The sequence below is a fragment of the Rhinatrema bivittatum genome, chromosome 8 (assembly GCF_901001135.1).
Source record: "Rhinatrema bivittatum chromosome 8, aRhiBiv1.1, whole genome shotgun sequence".
Taxonomy (NCBI): domain Eukaryota; kingdom Metazoa; phylum Chordata; class Amphibia; order Gymnophiona; family Rhinatrematidae; genus Rhinatrema; species Rhinatrema bivittatum.
Genome location: NC_042622.1, coordinates 22,667,513 through 22,683,420, shown reverse-complemented (window position 1 = coordinate 22,683,420; position 15,908 = coordinate 22,667,513). Strand labels below are relative to the sequence as shown.

Sequence of the window (15,908 nt, the reverse complement as noted above, 5' to 3'; positions counted from 1 at the left end):
AAATAAGGAATCAACAGATCCCAGAAGAAAGGGGGGCTTTATTTGGAGTGCCCTAGCTAGTATTGTTACTATTGCTACTTTAATTAGTGTACATGAAGAAAAAAAATACGTTGATCAGTCTAAATGACCGAGAAGGTGCAGGCAGTATCCACTTAAATAAACTGAGAAGAGTGTCAAGACTGCCTGCTCTCTCCATCTTTATTTTTGTTATCACTGGAACCGTTTTTGTGTTTAGTACAGTTAACAAGATAGCAGCATGCAGATGGGCAATCGGGACTTTAAATATGCAGAATTTACGGACAATATCGTTGCATTTTTTCATAAACCGGGGATATCCCTGCTGGCCCTAATGCTTTTATTCAGGAGTTTTGGAACTTTTTCCGGTCTAAAGCTAAATATTGATAAATCTGAGGCTCTAGCCCAGTGATGGCAAACTCCAGACCTCGAGTGCCACAAACAAATCTCTCTCATGCATATTCATTGTGGATATCCTGAAAACCTGGCCTGTTTTTTGGCACTCGAGGACTGGAGTTCGCCATCACTGCTCTAGCCTCTTTGGCCTCCTTACGTTAGCATTGGCCTGGCAGGTTTCCATTAAAATGGGCAATGGGTCCTATCAGATATTTGGGTTTACTGATATCTCCTGATCTGGGTACCCTCTATAAATCTTTTTTTTTTTTTTTTTTTTTAATTTTCTGTTTATTAAACTTCTTTTTCAATTATACATTTATAAAAGATAGATCTTCCGCTTTGCCGGAGAGTAGTTCTGTATTAGAGCCTGTATAACCTCATAATATGCGGAAAACGTTCTTTGAATTAGAAACCATTTCAGAATCCAGCGCTTTCAATCAATTATGATGGGGGTTTTTTTCCCTCTTAGTATAATAAAGTCGTCTTTTGTGGTGGCTCTCCTGTACCGTAGAGAGGGTTATGGATATTTATGACAATATAGTATTTTCTTTAAAAGAATCAAGAGATTATGTAAGATGGTGGAATGTCATAATTATTTTTCTTTTCAAATATATACAAATGTATATATATACCCTCTATAATCTTAATATCTCACTACTTTTAGATACCACCAAGCAGAAAATCCAGTCTTGACAAACTTTACCATTATCTTTTTGGGGGTGTGGGGGGAGGGGGGTAAGAATAAATCTCTTTAAAATGGCTTTGTGTTCTCCAGAATTTTCCAGTTCATTACAAAAAGACTTTATTAATATCCTTTATTTGGCCTGGGAAGAAGGCGCGTGGTCCACTGATATATTTAAAGAAGGGGGGAATGGCAGCTCCCGACATGGAATCATAGAGTTTGGCCTGTTTGCTACGGATTGTGAGGGACTGGTTACACGACAGGTCTTTCTATGAAAATTTGACTGGGGGACAGATTTTATTGGCTCCTTGATCTAAAATGAGTTCCCCAGGCTCCTCATAGTAAATTGCCAAGTGGATGGTAAAAGAATATTGTGATATCACCACTGAAATGGGCTTGGGTCAAATTGTCGAAATGTTTAAGAGGTCACCTTCCTGTTAACAATTTCCATCAATCCAGGGAAATTTAGCCTTTTCTCCTGAGAATTCCATGACAGATTTCCTGAGATGGATAACGAGAGGAATATTATGGGTGAAAAGGATAGGATTTTGTCATTTCTAGAATTGAAAGGGCAGTATGATTTGAATGATAACAGGTACTTCTCTTATATCCAACTGAAACATTATCTTGCCTCTCTACCTGCAAAGGATTTGGATTCCGCTTTTCTGGACACCTTAGATGATCTATTTAGACCAGAAGTAGCAAAGAAACTGTCCTTGTCCACACTATGTAAGGGGTTACACAAATTGGCTTTGCCTACGGACCTGGAGATTCTGCTCAATTGCTGGAAGAGAGATAATGACTTCACAATCTCAGAACGAGCTCTGTTGTCTTGTTTTAAACGCCTCAAAGACCTCTTTTCCAACATGCACATCAGAAGCTACAAGTTCTCCACGTGTTCACTGTGGAGTCGAGGTGGAAACTCTTTCACACACTTTTTGCACCTGCTCGAAAATTCCGACATTGTGCTCTCAGATTTCCAGCTATATCTCCGGAACCGTAGGATACAATATTCCAAAATCCCTGGAAGCCTTGTTATTTGAACAATTCCCCCCATTGTTATTCAAGTCAAAGGGTGATGGACTGTTTGTTCGAAAAGCCTGTGTCATAGGTGAACGAATTATCCTTTTGAATTGGAGGGGTCGGGGTGCGCCTTCCTTCTGGTAATGGCGAAATCCATTACATGATCTGGAGCAGATATGACATACGGCCTCTAGATGCACCATTAAATGATAGGGCTCATTTTTGGTTAGGAGTACATTCAGACACTAGCTCCTGGAGTGAGAAGTCTAATTCTCAATAATGGCATGAAACAGCTAAATGACTGAGGTTATTTGTAGACATGAATATTCCTATACTCTTATGCTTAGCGATATTTTCATTGTTTAATGGGGAAAGGATAGGGGGTTTGCTTGGGAATTTTGCTAATCTTCTGCCTGCAGACAAGGGAAGGGGGTAGGCAAGGGAAGGGGGGGTTAAAAATGTGAGGGAAAAACCGTGGAAGCTTGCAGTTACCTTCTTGGTACATAAGAAACACGGCACCTGCAGGATCTGTCTGTATATGTTTTTCTTTGCAAAGAATAAAACAGTTGAAACAAACTGAGAAGAGCAGAGGGACAAAGAGTTAATTATTTGCTGGTGTTACAATGCCATCTAGTGATCAAACAGCCCTTCACCACCTGTCTTTCCTCTACCTTCTGCTGCTTACCATTTCCATTAGCACTACCAGGCATTCACCGCCCCGTACAGATAAATAGAAGCGACAGTCAGTCCTTGCTCAATTGAGCTTGCAATTTAGTTGAGACAAATAGTTAACACAAATATCAGTTAACTAATTACAGTGAGGTTAATATTCAAAACTAAACATTTAAATGGATAACTTTGGAGTTAGGTGGGTAACATTTGGATAAGTTGGCATTATCCATCTAAATGATTTTGATTACTGACCTCAGTAAAACTGCATTTAAAGTAAGAGGGCCAAGGAAAGGTCCTGGTTTCTGGATGCAAAAAACAATCTCAATGTGGGGGGAGGGAGGAGGGGGATCATTAAGCAGGACTTGGACACAGCCAGAGAGGGAGCGAGACGCAGGAAGGCAGTTCCAGGCACACACTTGGAGTCCGATGGGCACACATGGGAGCCTCCTGACCTCCAGTGAATGGAGGTCAGGAGGAGGGACATGGAGGAGAGGCAGCTTGGTGTTGTAGGCAGTGGTGATTTGCTGCCAGCTCACCAGCGCAGAACCTTTTTCAGCTTGGGTTCCTTTTTCCCCCGCTGGGAAACAGTGGTCTGCCCGCCGGATCTTCCTTTCCTTTAGAAAATCACTACTGCATGCGAATGCAAATAGGGAGCAATGTGGATCCCAAGCATGGTCTGGATTTACATGCCAAGGGAAGGCGGGACACTAGCTCATGCTTTGCATAGCAAAGACTGGACAGAAAAGGGAGGCCTTTTAATTTGCATCTGCTTTCTGCAGCCCGTCTCCGGGACATTTCCCCCTGGGAACGCCACTGAAGGCAGTTTGGAAGCACGTTCCAGGACAGCCGAGGGCAATTCCGTTTACGGGTTTTCACCCCTACGAATCTCCGTGCCTGCTTCTACCGCTGCATTTAAGAGAAGAAAAATAAAACATTTTCATTTTCTATTTTAATTCTCTCCAGCACGTGATTACTCTTCCCAGAGCATCTCGGGCCTCGATACCAAACTCAGCAACCAGCCCTCAGAGCGAGCTGTATGATGTTCCAGCCCCACGCCGTCCTGAATCCTTATGTACTCAGGTACGTTCTCTCATGTTCGGGTGGACCAGTGGCACGGATTCAGCTGTACGTAGGGCCAGTATGGCACTCGGGGGGGAGGGATGGGTATGGAAGATGGCTATATCTTCCTATCTTCTTTTTATTAAAAGCATCTACTGTACATGTTGGGCTGTGCCGGGAACAGAATTTTGTTTCATTTTTCATGTTGTTACTGGGTGGGGGTTGTCTTTTTTTTTTCTTTTATTCGTTTAGCATGCGCCAAAGCCATTTTAGCTCATTCGAAACATTTTAGCGCGTGCAAAACAAACAAAAAAAAAAAGAGAGCACATCCCTACTACGAGTTTCCTCTGCCAAACCTGGCACTGCTGGAACAGGAATCTCCTCTGAGGGGGAAATGCATGCCCGAGTGAGAGGGCTGAATTGAGATGGGGGGGGAGAGAGGAGAGAAGGTTAGTCAGGAAACAAAATGATGATCCTGGAGGCCAGTGCAGAAGCTTCTGCCACATAATTTGGAACTGTTGCTGGCTGTAAAATGATCACAATTAGAATTTTACAAGGGGTTTGTTGACCTTTGATTTTTACATTCTGAAACCGACATGATCGGTGCCACCGGCCATGCATCACTATTCTTCTCTTTCTAAGAAAGGCCTGGGTAAGACGGCGTGTCTCTTGCTCACCCCAAATAGCCCGTAACGCGATGGAACTTTGTTTTGGTAGGACGGTGTCATCCCGCCAACGGCGAGGAAGTGGTCCCAGCCCTTCACCTCCAGCGAGCGTCTCCAGGTGCAGCAGCAGCTCTACGACATCCCGCCCAGCCCAGAGAAGCCGGGGGCCCACAAGCAGATGCCCGCTCCCCTGACTAACGTAAGTGCGCTGGGCTACGACCAGAGAACCATTTGTAAAGCCACCTACCAGGGAAACTCTCGTTTACTGGGTGAGAAAATGTCTTTTTTTTTTTTTTGCAGAAGTCACCTTCTCTGGTGTATTTCAGTGGAAGAATAAGATATTCTCCCCTTTAGCTCCATAAATTCTCCTTCCTAGGGGCTTGTAGGTAATAGGTATTGGGGTTTGTGCCATTTTAATACCAGTTTGCTTGCTCCACTGAAGTGACAGTCTGCCACCAGGCTGCCTGTGATGTTGTTCGGTTGGACGAGCACCGTGTCTGAGTAATGTTCCATATTACACATCCATCATTTTCCTCATCTTACGAGAAGTCTTAAAAAAAAAGGAGAAGTATTACAAATTATGCTTGGAATCTGGAAAGCAGATTGAATCGCAACAGGGAATCTAGTTCTGTAATCACTGGACCCATTACCTGGTCCTTCCACTGGATATTGGTCTATTTATGACATATTTCCCAACAGGCTAGACTTCAGCTAGCTGTGAGATGCGTGGTAAGTTAAAAAGCCAAGGGAAGCATAAGCATAGCAACAGACTTTAAGGTGGCATCACAACCTCTCATAAAGTGCACTGAAGATCTATCCAAAGTTGCCTTAAAATAATGCCCCCCAGTATATCCTAGCATTAGAAATCTGTAAGGACTGATATCTTCAAGGTCACGTGCCCAGGTAAACTGGCCTGCTTGAATGCTGCCCTCCTGAAGACAGCTAAAAATAGGTTTAGGTAAGGGCAGCTCGAGAGAATCTGCTGCCTGAGGCGAGGGATGAGCTGGAGCTCCCCCAGCCCTGCCAGGGAACGGCACAGGTCAGATCACAAGAGGGGAGTCTCTGTGCAGCCTGGCCCCTTCAGTGATTTGAAATGCTGCGGAAGGGGGAAAGCAGGGGGTCAGAGTTCCCAGAGAGTGGCAGAGTGGCAGGGATAATGTTTCTAGGAAGCTGGCAATCCCGCCACACTCCCAGGAGCATTCAGACCTGTCCCCCACCTTTCCCCAGCATTTCCCCCTGCAGAAGTGGGAGATGGGTGAATGGTAGTGATCTGGGTGTGGCACACTCTCTCCGGGCCGATGCAAGGGCATAAGGCAGACTGGGCCCTGTACAGCCTTGTGCCCACCCTCCCCCCCTGCCCTCACCACACACAATTATAAATTCTGCATTTATAATAATTAATTTTACATGAAAAAGGACATTCAAAATACAGGCTTCCGAGGTAAAGGTATCACAACAACATAGATATTATTTATACATGCATTGCTGTGTGCCAACCAGAAAAACCTTGCAAAAAACACACTTGGAATGCATATGGTATTAGGTTATTGCAATGCATGTTGGGTGTGGGCTTTACCCTCAGAAAGCCATGCGTGAAGTGAATTATAATATAAACCCTCCTGAATCAAAACAGCACTAACTGCAGCACTCAAACAGTAAAAACCCTACATAAGAAAAGGCAACAATGCAAATAATACTCCAGATCCTAAACACCAATACACCTCCTATTAGAAAAGCAAAACAAGACAGGCTGCCATAGATCCCTACACAGAAACTATATGCTAGTAAAATACCTCATCTCGGTCACTCATCATAAAGTATAAATAGAAACATGCAGTTGGAAATTGCAACAAGTCAGACAGTGTATATCGTTCAAGAATGGAAAAACAGAAATATCACCATTCCTCACAAAATAAACAATAAAACCATGCAATATAAAACATCGTAACAGGAAAACCATACTAATAAGAATAAATATTTCAAAAAAGGAGTCAAATAGAATAACATCCAATAATTAACTCGTATAAACATTTATTTAAATTTATCAAACACCAATAAAATATTTCAAAACAGCAGATACATCAAATAAATTCCAATATTTAAAACAAGGCTAAAAATGATCCTAAGCTCTCCATTCTGAGAACTTTTGATTTCCATTCACCCTGAGATTGTCATGGACTAGTTGGGGAGAGAGAGGGTACACACTTTATCCTCTCTCTCTCTCTCTTACACATACTCCCTAACATACATGTTCGTTTGTTCTCTCTCACACGTTCACTCGCATGCTCATACACTCTCACATACACAAGCAATGGTTCTCTCATGCACAGGCTCTCTCTCCCTCTCTAACACACAGGCTCTGGCTCTCTCTTCCTCTCTCACACATAGGCTCTCCTACATTCACTTTCTCTCTCTCCCCTCACTTTCACACGCACAGGCTCTCTCCCCCTGTCTCGCTCACACACACAAGCTCTCTCTTACTCACTGGCAGGCAGTTTCACTCACTGGTGCTCTCTCTCTTCATTCTCTTATACACAAGATCTCTCTCACTCACTTGTGTTCTCTCCCTCACTGTCACACACATAAAAGCTATTTCACACTCAAGCTCTCTCTCACTCACTGGCACTCTCTCCCTCACACACACACACACAAGGTGCCTCACAATCTCCCTCTCTCACACATACAAGCTATCTCTCACTTACTGGAGCTGTCTCAGTCTCTAATATACACAAGCACTCGTCTATCTCTCATTCACTCTCTCACACACACACAAAGCTCTCTATCGCACACAAGCTCTCACTCACTGGCACTCTCACACAAACAAGCTGTCTCTCACTCACTGGTGCTCTCTCCGTCTCTCTGACCGGCACTCTCAGACTGGAGCCTCCTGCTGGGCCTTTCCTTATGCATTGCGGACAGCAGGAGGAGGTGTCAACAGCTCTGCTGGGCCTTTCTTTATTCACCACAGCAGGAGAGGAGGTGTTGATGGCCTCGTGGGGCCTTCTTTTGTTTCATGGTGGGTGGGAGGGGAGATACTGATGGCCCGAATGGGCTTTTATTTTGTGTGCCGCGAGACAGAGGTGCTGGCGGCCTTTAATTTCACGCCATGGGATGAGAAGAGGTGCCGGCGGCCTTTAATTGTGTGCCAAGGGAGGGAGGGTGGTGCTGGCGGCCTTTAACTTCGCATCATGGGCAGGGGGAAAGTGCCGACAGCCTTTTATTTCACGCCATGGGAGGGAGGAGAGGTGTCGGCAGCCTTTTATTTCACGCCACGGGAGGGAGGAGAGGTGTCGGCAGCCTTTTATTTCACGCCACGGGAGGGAGGAGAGGTGTCGGCAGCCTTTTATTTCACGCCACGGGAGGGAGGAGAGGTGTCGGCAGCCTTTTATTTCACGCCACGGGAGGGAGGAGAGGTGTCGGCAGCCTTTTATTTCACGCCATGGGAGGGAGGAGAGGTGTCGGCAGCCTTTTATTTCACGCCATGGGAGACTCAAGGCATGGGCTGTTGCTGTGGGAAGGAAAGGGGAAGCGCTTATGCAGTTTCTCAGAGTGTAGCGCCACCGTAGGCTGTGGAGTGAAACCACAGCTCCTTTAGGCTGGATGGCAGTCGTGCTGCTGCGCTGGGCTGGAGGGATGGCTTCTGGATATGCGCAGGGTCGTCTTCTATTTCGTTTGCCGGCAGGGGGTTAGGACCCCGCTGATGTTTAGTTAAATATGTATCAGGAGGGCAGGGGGATGCGGCCACTGAGCATTTTGGAGGGCACTTTTTCTGCTCCAAATTTTGCCACCTGAAGTGGCCGCCACACTCAGCCTCATTATAGAACCGCCCCTGTGTTTAGGCTTCCATGCTGTGCAAGCTTCTAGCTGGGTTACAAAGAGGTGTTCCCAGGAATGTGTATAGGTCAGAGAAGGCATCAGTGTACCTGTCGTGACATTCTCAGCAGGACATGGCCTGTTTCCTTGCCCCCAATCAGCTGCCTGCACAGTTAAGAAGTGCAAAATACATGCACACACTTGCTACTCATTTTCAAAAGGGGAATCCGCCCTGCTAGTTTCCTCTCACGAACATTTAATTACGAGGCACGCGTGTACTGACCTGAACACACTTTGCCAAAGTGCCCTCCCAGGGGCATTCTCCTGCTAGACAGAAACAGGTGCTGTATCTGCAGTAGCGCGATTAGCATAGTTGACTGAGAAAAATATTGGCTGCCTAAGACGGAAGTTTCAGTGGATTTCTATCTCCCTTGTCCTTTACAAAAGGGAAAAGGCTTTCTGCAGTGCATCTTTTCTTAGCAGACCAGCTCTCATCTATCATGGAGAGGTCTGAGTATCTAACACTTAGAAGTTACTTCCCATGATGACCAGTCAGTGGGCACTCTCAGGGGCTTTAAGGAGCTCTTTGGCAAATTATTTTATATAATTTGCGAGAGTGACTCTGTCTGAGTGGAGGAGAGCAGGCGAGAGCCCTTTGCTAGGAAATTGGTAGGACAACACCGGTAAGAACTCTTGAAATGGATATTGAAAGTTGCTGAAAGCCTTTTTGTAAATAGACTTTACATCAAAGCTTGAGATGAGCTCAACACAAGAGCACAAGAAAGCCAGTCAGGTATTCTGTGCCAGCAAGCGAGGCAGACGCCCTTGCATTGTCTGGCTTCATTTGTGACCATAGTTGAGCTGCCCTTGCCTCTGTTTCACCGTTAAATTGTTGTCTTACAAATCCCGTGTGCTTCTTTGGCAGGCATGTGATGTTTCCACCAATCAGATTTCAAGAGACATTGCTCAGACGGATGCTCACGATGATATTTCCCTGTCAAATGAGTCTCAAAAATTCACAGGCCATTTTAACACGTTGCCAAGCCCTCAGAAGTCAGAGTGGATTTATGATGTGCCTGTATCACCAGAAAAAGCAGGTATAAACCAAGTTTGTGAAAACACATCTCTAAACAAGAAGGTACTATATGATATACCTCCGGCCAGGTATGGCTCTGGTCTGCATGACGATCCATCATCAAACACAGAAGACAGGTGTGGGAGGACACAGATTTATGATATACCACCAGGGCAGAAAAGGTTAACCTTTTCAGATCAACCCCTTTATGATGTGCCAACCTCACGTGATATGCCACTTTTGAGACAAAATGGCAGCTATGATGTTCCCCCAATCTTTCTAGTTCACAGGGTTGAGCATCGGGACACTAAGCAGAACATTTATGACATTCCTAAAGGTTCCCCTCCACCACTACCAAGAGATCCTACGTCATCTTTCGGAACACCAGAAGACAGGTTGTCTGTGTCCAGTGTAGACAGCAGGGCCAGCGTCTTATCTACAGTGTCAACTGCATCTTCTGAGTCCTCTTCCATCTCATCTTTGGAGGATTCAACCAAAGAAGTAGCACTAGAACTTGACCTAGCCCTAGAGAGGTTGGCCCAGCTCCAGCATAGGGTGGCCAGCTCAGTAGCAAGCCTAATGATCTATGTGAGCAGCAAGTGGAGATCTGAAGAGCATCTTGGGGAAAACATTGACAATATTCACAGAGCTGTGGACAGCATAAAAGAATCATTTGCAGAGTTTCTAGATTTTGCTGAAGGCATCAAAGCAAATGCAACTCACCTCACCGATGCTAACCTTCAAACCAGAATCAATAAACAGTTACAAATTCTTTCCGACTCATTCCAGATTTTGCAGGAAACTAGAGAAGCACTGAATAAATGCAGCTGGTCCCTCAGGATCCTGGTCATTACCAAGCCTCAGAGTACCTCAGATAACCTTGATCGCTTTGTTATGGTGGCCCGCACAATTCCAGATGACATCAAGCGCTTTGTATCTATTATTATTGCGAATGGAAAATTGCTTTTTAAAAAGAATAAGCAAGAGGATAATAAGAAGTCAAAAATGACAGCTGATTACAAAACAGTGCACTGTCTGCGGGCACCCAAGAGAACTGAAATAAGCACAGTTCAAAGAAGTGTAACATTGCATAACTTAGGAGAAAGCAAAGCTAAATCTTACCTTCCCAGAAGAAATAAAATGGAGGACTGTGTCTATGTTCAGCTACAGGTTAGTGTAACAAAACATATTCTGCTTTTCTAATTCATGCTGTTAACTGTTGAGGGGTTATTTGGGAAACTTATAATTCAACAAAAGTGCCTGCTGAACAGCCTTGCTTCTGTCTCAAGACAGGGAGAATGAGAGGTGACATTGCAAGGTGGCCCTATTAATGCGCCTTCACATTGCTCTGGAAGACCACCTGTAAGAGGTGGGGTATGAGTTCAGGTTTCTAGTCTCATCCAGTCCTGGGTCTCTCGGGTGGGGCTGCCAGGTAGTTCCACTGATATGGACCTAACCTAAGGCACCCAACTTATTGTACACCACCTGGTCACTGGATGGCAAAGAACTTTGGTGACCATGAGTTTATGGTCAACAGCAAAGAATCCAGAGATTAATACAATGAACTATCTAGGACCCCAAATTCCCCTTACACACCCCCCCCCTTCATTCCATTCTGTTTTCATTAAATGTTTCTGCACAAAAAAAGATATTCACCAACTTGACTCCAAAAGAGAAACTCCTTGTTCACGCAGGCATTACTAGCTTTTTTTTTTACTATGTTTGTGTCATGTAGGAAAAAAATATAAATAAAAGGTCTGAATTATAAAGTCACCCTGATAAACCATGCAGGCATTCGGGTGCTGATTCCCTAGGCCCTTTTCCTCAGACATAGAATGGGAGAAAAGCCATCATGAATCAGGCCCTTGGGCTGTATTTTAATGATTTTAAGTTTGAATCACATTTGTTTTTTTAAAGAATTTGCTGACTTTCTTATCAGGAAAATGTTTGATTATTTGCCCCTCAAAAATCACAGTAAAACTACAGCACCAACCTTCCCCCTCTGAGTCATAAAAGCCAAGAGACCAGTCATGATGATTTAATCAGGAATGCAACGGTTTGCTTCCTTAAAGTTATGCAAAGGTGACGAATGTAAATTTAATGTTGCATTTCTAGATTTTGGCAATGCAGTTACCATTCCTGCTTAGCACATCCGTAGCGCTGTTAGACGTAATGCATATAAAATTATGCAAAGGTGACGAAAGTAAATTTAATGTTGCATTTCTAGATTTTGGCACTGCAGTTACCATTCCTGCTTAGCACATCCGTAGCGCTGTTAGACGTAATGCATATAAAATTATGCAAAGGTGACGAAAGTAAATTTAATGTTGCATTTCTAGATTTTGGCAATGCAGCTGTTAGACGTAATGCATATATGGAATCCATGCATATATGGAATCCCTTGGCCTGTGGGTGTCAAAGGAAAGATAAACTGCCAAGTATTATTTTTTTCAGAAGAAAGATGAGACTGTGAAACAGCTGACAGCATTTTTGCATGAGGATGATGCAAAGAAGTCAGAAATGGAGGAAAAGGTACAAAGATTCGATTATCTGCCAAAAGGAAGCACTTTTCCTAGCATGAAAAGGACTAAGGGTCATCACATGAAGCTGAAGGGAGGGAGGCTCAAAAGGCACCCGTGATGTTTGAGCCTAAGGTGGCAAACACTTAGGGACAGCAGGGTGGCTACGAGTTGCTGCCTCTGTAACAGCTCCATACGGGAGTCTGGGGGGTGGGGTGCGGGGTAAATATACCAAAATCCTAAATCTGTCCCTGCATGTAATGGTCACAGGGACCTTAGTGGCAGAGGAAAGGAGGGAGATCACAGATTGAGTAAGACCTGGCTCAGCTTTGTAGGCAGCTGGATTTCTGCCGAAATCTTCTGTGTTTCTATGTAATGCGTTCGCATGTGAAGCTGGTCCCCTGGTTCAGGCCAGGCCCAAGTACCGGGAAAGTTATGTACTGTGCTGGTGTAAGCATCCCACCTAGGGTTTTATGCACCTGGGTCAGATACAGGCACAGGGCCACATGGCAGGATTTGCATCTGTACCTGCCCCTACATTGCCCATCCCCACCGTTGCCCCCCCTCCCAGAAGTTTTTCATAAAATCTGACTGGAAGAGAAATCCTTAGGCCTCTATTCATAGGTTGCCAACAACCCAAACAAACAATACAGCTTAACCCCCTTCAAGCGCTGCCCTCTCACGAACAAACCCGTACGGCCCAAGAGTAAATCTCCATTGAGCAGAGCCAGCCCTCACACGAACAAACCAAGAGTAAATCTCCATTGAGCAGAGCCAGCCCACTTAGCTTTTCTGCAGATGCCATACTGAGCCATTTGCCCAGCCCTGGGAGTTTGCAACAGAGGAACAGAACCCAGAGGAAATGGGTCCAGCCCGTTCAGGTTTTGTTAGGGTCCAGTACTATCTTGGCCTTTTTATCTTCTGCCTGATGCTCACAACCATGGCCAAGTTGCATCTCAACAAATCTCCAAGCCACTGCAGGTAACACATTAGACACTGAACAAATGCGTTCAGTTACAAACCTGCCCATAAACCAAGCCCATGTCAGTTCAGAGCTGGTGGTGGGTCACGCCAGAACCTAAGCACTGACTTTTGCTTTGAGTTTCTAGTTTAAATTTTATTTCCCTAATGACTTTCTTAACTCTCCAACCTGTGTCTGCCACTGAACGTGGGACTTTGTGCAAAGGAAAAGTCCGAATTGGCGACCTGGCTTAAAGAGGGTCATTTTCAAGCTCTGCAGGACCTCGCACCCCTTTTTCAAAAGGGAAATTTCCAGAGGAATTCTCCATTTGAAAATTCAGGGCCGGGGCCTGCATGTTTTGCCCCCTGCATTGTAGCAGCGGCCAAATGCACACCCAGGCCAGAATTACACACCGGGATTTCACACTGGAACTTTTCTGTGCCTGCTCCCTTTTCAGCACAGGTCACCCAGCCTGTCCCTTCTAGGTAATCTGCACTGTTAATAAATGACAACAGACAGGGCTCAGATCAGGCCCCTAGCAATGAAGAATCCAAATCACAAACCTACTTCAGCACAAAGTCATTCTAAGGCCAGTTTGCAATCAGACAAGTCCTTTTAATTTGTGCTTTGCTGTGCTTTTTAAATTAAATTATGAAAACTAATTTGTGTCCGGGGTGTATCATCACTGTTTGTTTATCCTCTCTCGACCGTGAACGATCAGCAAGCAGATTGGTTTTCTTCAGCTTCGGACACAGTCTCCAAACGTCCCGCCATAATAAAACCATTCCGAACGTTAGACCCTCCTTGCTCCCAGGTTTTTCATGCTTCAGGACCAGAACATCAAACTTTGTGTTACATTTCTACAAGGCCGTAACTCAGAGACTTTATTTTAAACAGACATTCGAAGCAGAAACGCCGTGTGTTCAGGAGATGCGTGCGCACGTGTAAATGTGCGCTGTTACCAGATGACGGTGGATGCGAATAGGTGCTTGATATCCTACGCGTGTAAGGCTCTGACATTCTTCTTAAAGAAGTAATCCTGGGCTAGCCAGGCGTCCCAAAGGCAGCGCTCACAAACTCCTGCAGGGGAAGGGAGTCTCAGCCATGTTCTGGAGGGACCCACAGGTTTGTGGCTCTTGGCCCAGGACTATCGCTGCTATGACTGGGCTAGGTAAGTTGGCTGAGGGACATCAAAGCCTAGGGAAAATTCCTGGGGAGCTGCCTAGGAAGGCTCAATGGGCCGTAGACCCAAATTCCCCTCCCCCAATAAGAAAAATAAGTCATCGGTTACTGGTAAAAACGCATAGCCTCGCGGGATACAAATCAAGCAGGAGTAAAAAAAAAAGGAAACGGTAAAAATGTGAGTTAAGCTGAAAATCCACATGAATGCAGAAAAGTGCTTTAAAAACAGGACTAGGGAGGGAAGTGGGGGAAGTCGGAAGGAGTGTGACCAAAATGGCCTTGCATGCAAGACCGGTATTGTGCAAACCAACTTGGGTGCAAGCTTGTATGCATGACCATTGGAGCAACGCACGTCTAATTAAATCAAAGGGTAAGCTCTCTGGGGTGAGAACCTACAGTTCAACAATAAATACTTTGAGGCTGTGCATCCTGACTGTAGCCACACAGCTTCAATCTTTAATGCAGTGCTATTTTAGCAAGGCCTGGCAAATAAAATCAAAGCCTAAGCTCTCTGGGGAAGGCACTTGCAGCAGAAGAGTAGGCCAAAGTCAGGATGCGCAGTGCCAATGTACTGTTCAGCTGCAGGTGCCCGCCTCAAGAATTTACGTTGGAAATTAAACTCCTGGGTACGAGTTGGAGAAAACTCGCATGTCTGGTGACCGGAGTTATTCTGTTGATAGACCCTACCACATGGACCCAGCAATAGAACAAAATGGCCATCAGAAACGGGAATTAAGTTCTCCTCCTTTTGTGATCCAGGGGTTAAATTGCCAGCGTTACAAAAAGTGCCTTAAGCTGCCTGCCCTTTACCGCACCTCCTCGTATTTCTGGGGACTAGCTAATGCCTTCTTGTACATGGGATTTGCATGCAGCCAAGCTAATTTTAGCGCACATTTTTTCAGTCATAAACCCTGTTAAATACAGGGTTAACTTACTGCGGAAAAATGCGCACTTAAACAGGAGTAAAAATCTGCACTAATGGCAGCATGCCTCGTTACGCTGGCCCCCTAGAGTTGTTGCCACTTATTTAATCAGCTTTCTTGCACGCCTCTGCAGAGATAGCCTGGGGTGAGTCACAATAAAAAAGATAGCAAACAATAACAATAAAGCATAAATGAATCAAAACAAAGAGTAATCACACAAACAGACAACATACAGCAATGAAATAATGCAGAGAGGGTTAAAAAACAAATCCAGCAGACTTGTAGCCAAATTGCAGATCTACATGTTTTGGGTAAAGAATTAAAAAGCAGAGATTCTCAAACCGCTGACACAGAAATGAAAATTGGTTCTTACCTGCTAATTTTCGTTCCTGTAATACCACAGATCAGTCCAGAGAAGTGGGTTGTGTATCCCTACCAGCAGGTGGAGTCAGAGAACAATTAGAACTTTGGGCACTGCTATATAACGAGAGGGCCACCTGCAGTCCCTCAGTATTGACCTGTAGCCAAGCCCATGCTAACAGAACTAACGACAAAAAAAACTCAGACCAAAACAACTGCAAATAACTGCTCCATCAATCATTTCTGCAAAAAAGGAGTTTTGAGAGAAACAGACATAGTTAAAGTCTAGCCAAGACAGTCTTTCGGTATCTGAAGAAAGGGGTGGGCCTCTGGACTGATCTGTGGTATTACAAGAACGAAAATTAGCAAGTAAGAACCAATTTTCATTTCCTGAACATGCCCAGATCAGTCCAGAGAAGTGGGATGTCCCCAAGCCACCCTACACTGGGCGGGAATCCGAAAGACCCGCACGCAGAACACTCTCACCGAAGGACGACTCATCAGTAGCTTTAACGTCCAATCGATAATGCTTAGTGAAAGTGTGAATAGAAGACCACACCGCC

The 15,908-nt window shown here is 44.9% G+C and overlaps 1 protein-coding gene and 1 long non-coding RNA gene across 3 annotated transcripts in view; one reads left to right on the top strand and one right to left on the bottom strand.

Annotated features, from left to right (window-relative positions):
- LOC115096336 overlaps window positions 1-15,908 on the bottom strand; it is a 128,799-nt gene that overhangs the window by 86,388 nt on the left and 26,503 nt on the right. The window lies entirely within an intron of this gene.
- CASS4 (Cas scaffold protein family member 4) overlaps window positions 1-15,908 on the top strand; it is a 110,904-nt gene that overhangs the window by 86,456 nt on the left and 8,540 nt on the right. For both annotated transcript variants that reach the window (XM_029610789.1, XM_029610790.1), the window contains exons 3-6: window positions 3,752-3,868; window positions 4,565-4,711; window positions 9,251-10,570; window positions 11,855-11,932. In XM_029610789.1, coding sequence (XP_029466649.1) covers window positions 3,752-3,868; window positions 4,565-4,711; window positions 9,251-10,570; window positions 11,855-11,932 — 1,662 coding nt within the window. The remainder of the gene's footprint in view (window positions 1-3,751; window positions 3,869-4,564; window positions 4,712-9,250; window positions 10,571-11,854; window positions 11,933-15,908) is intronic.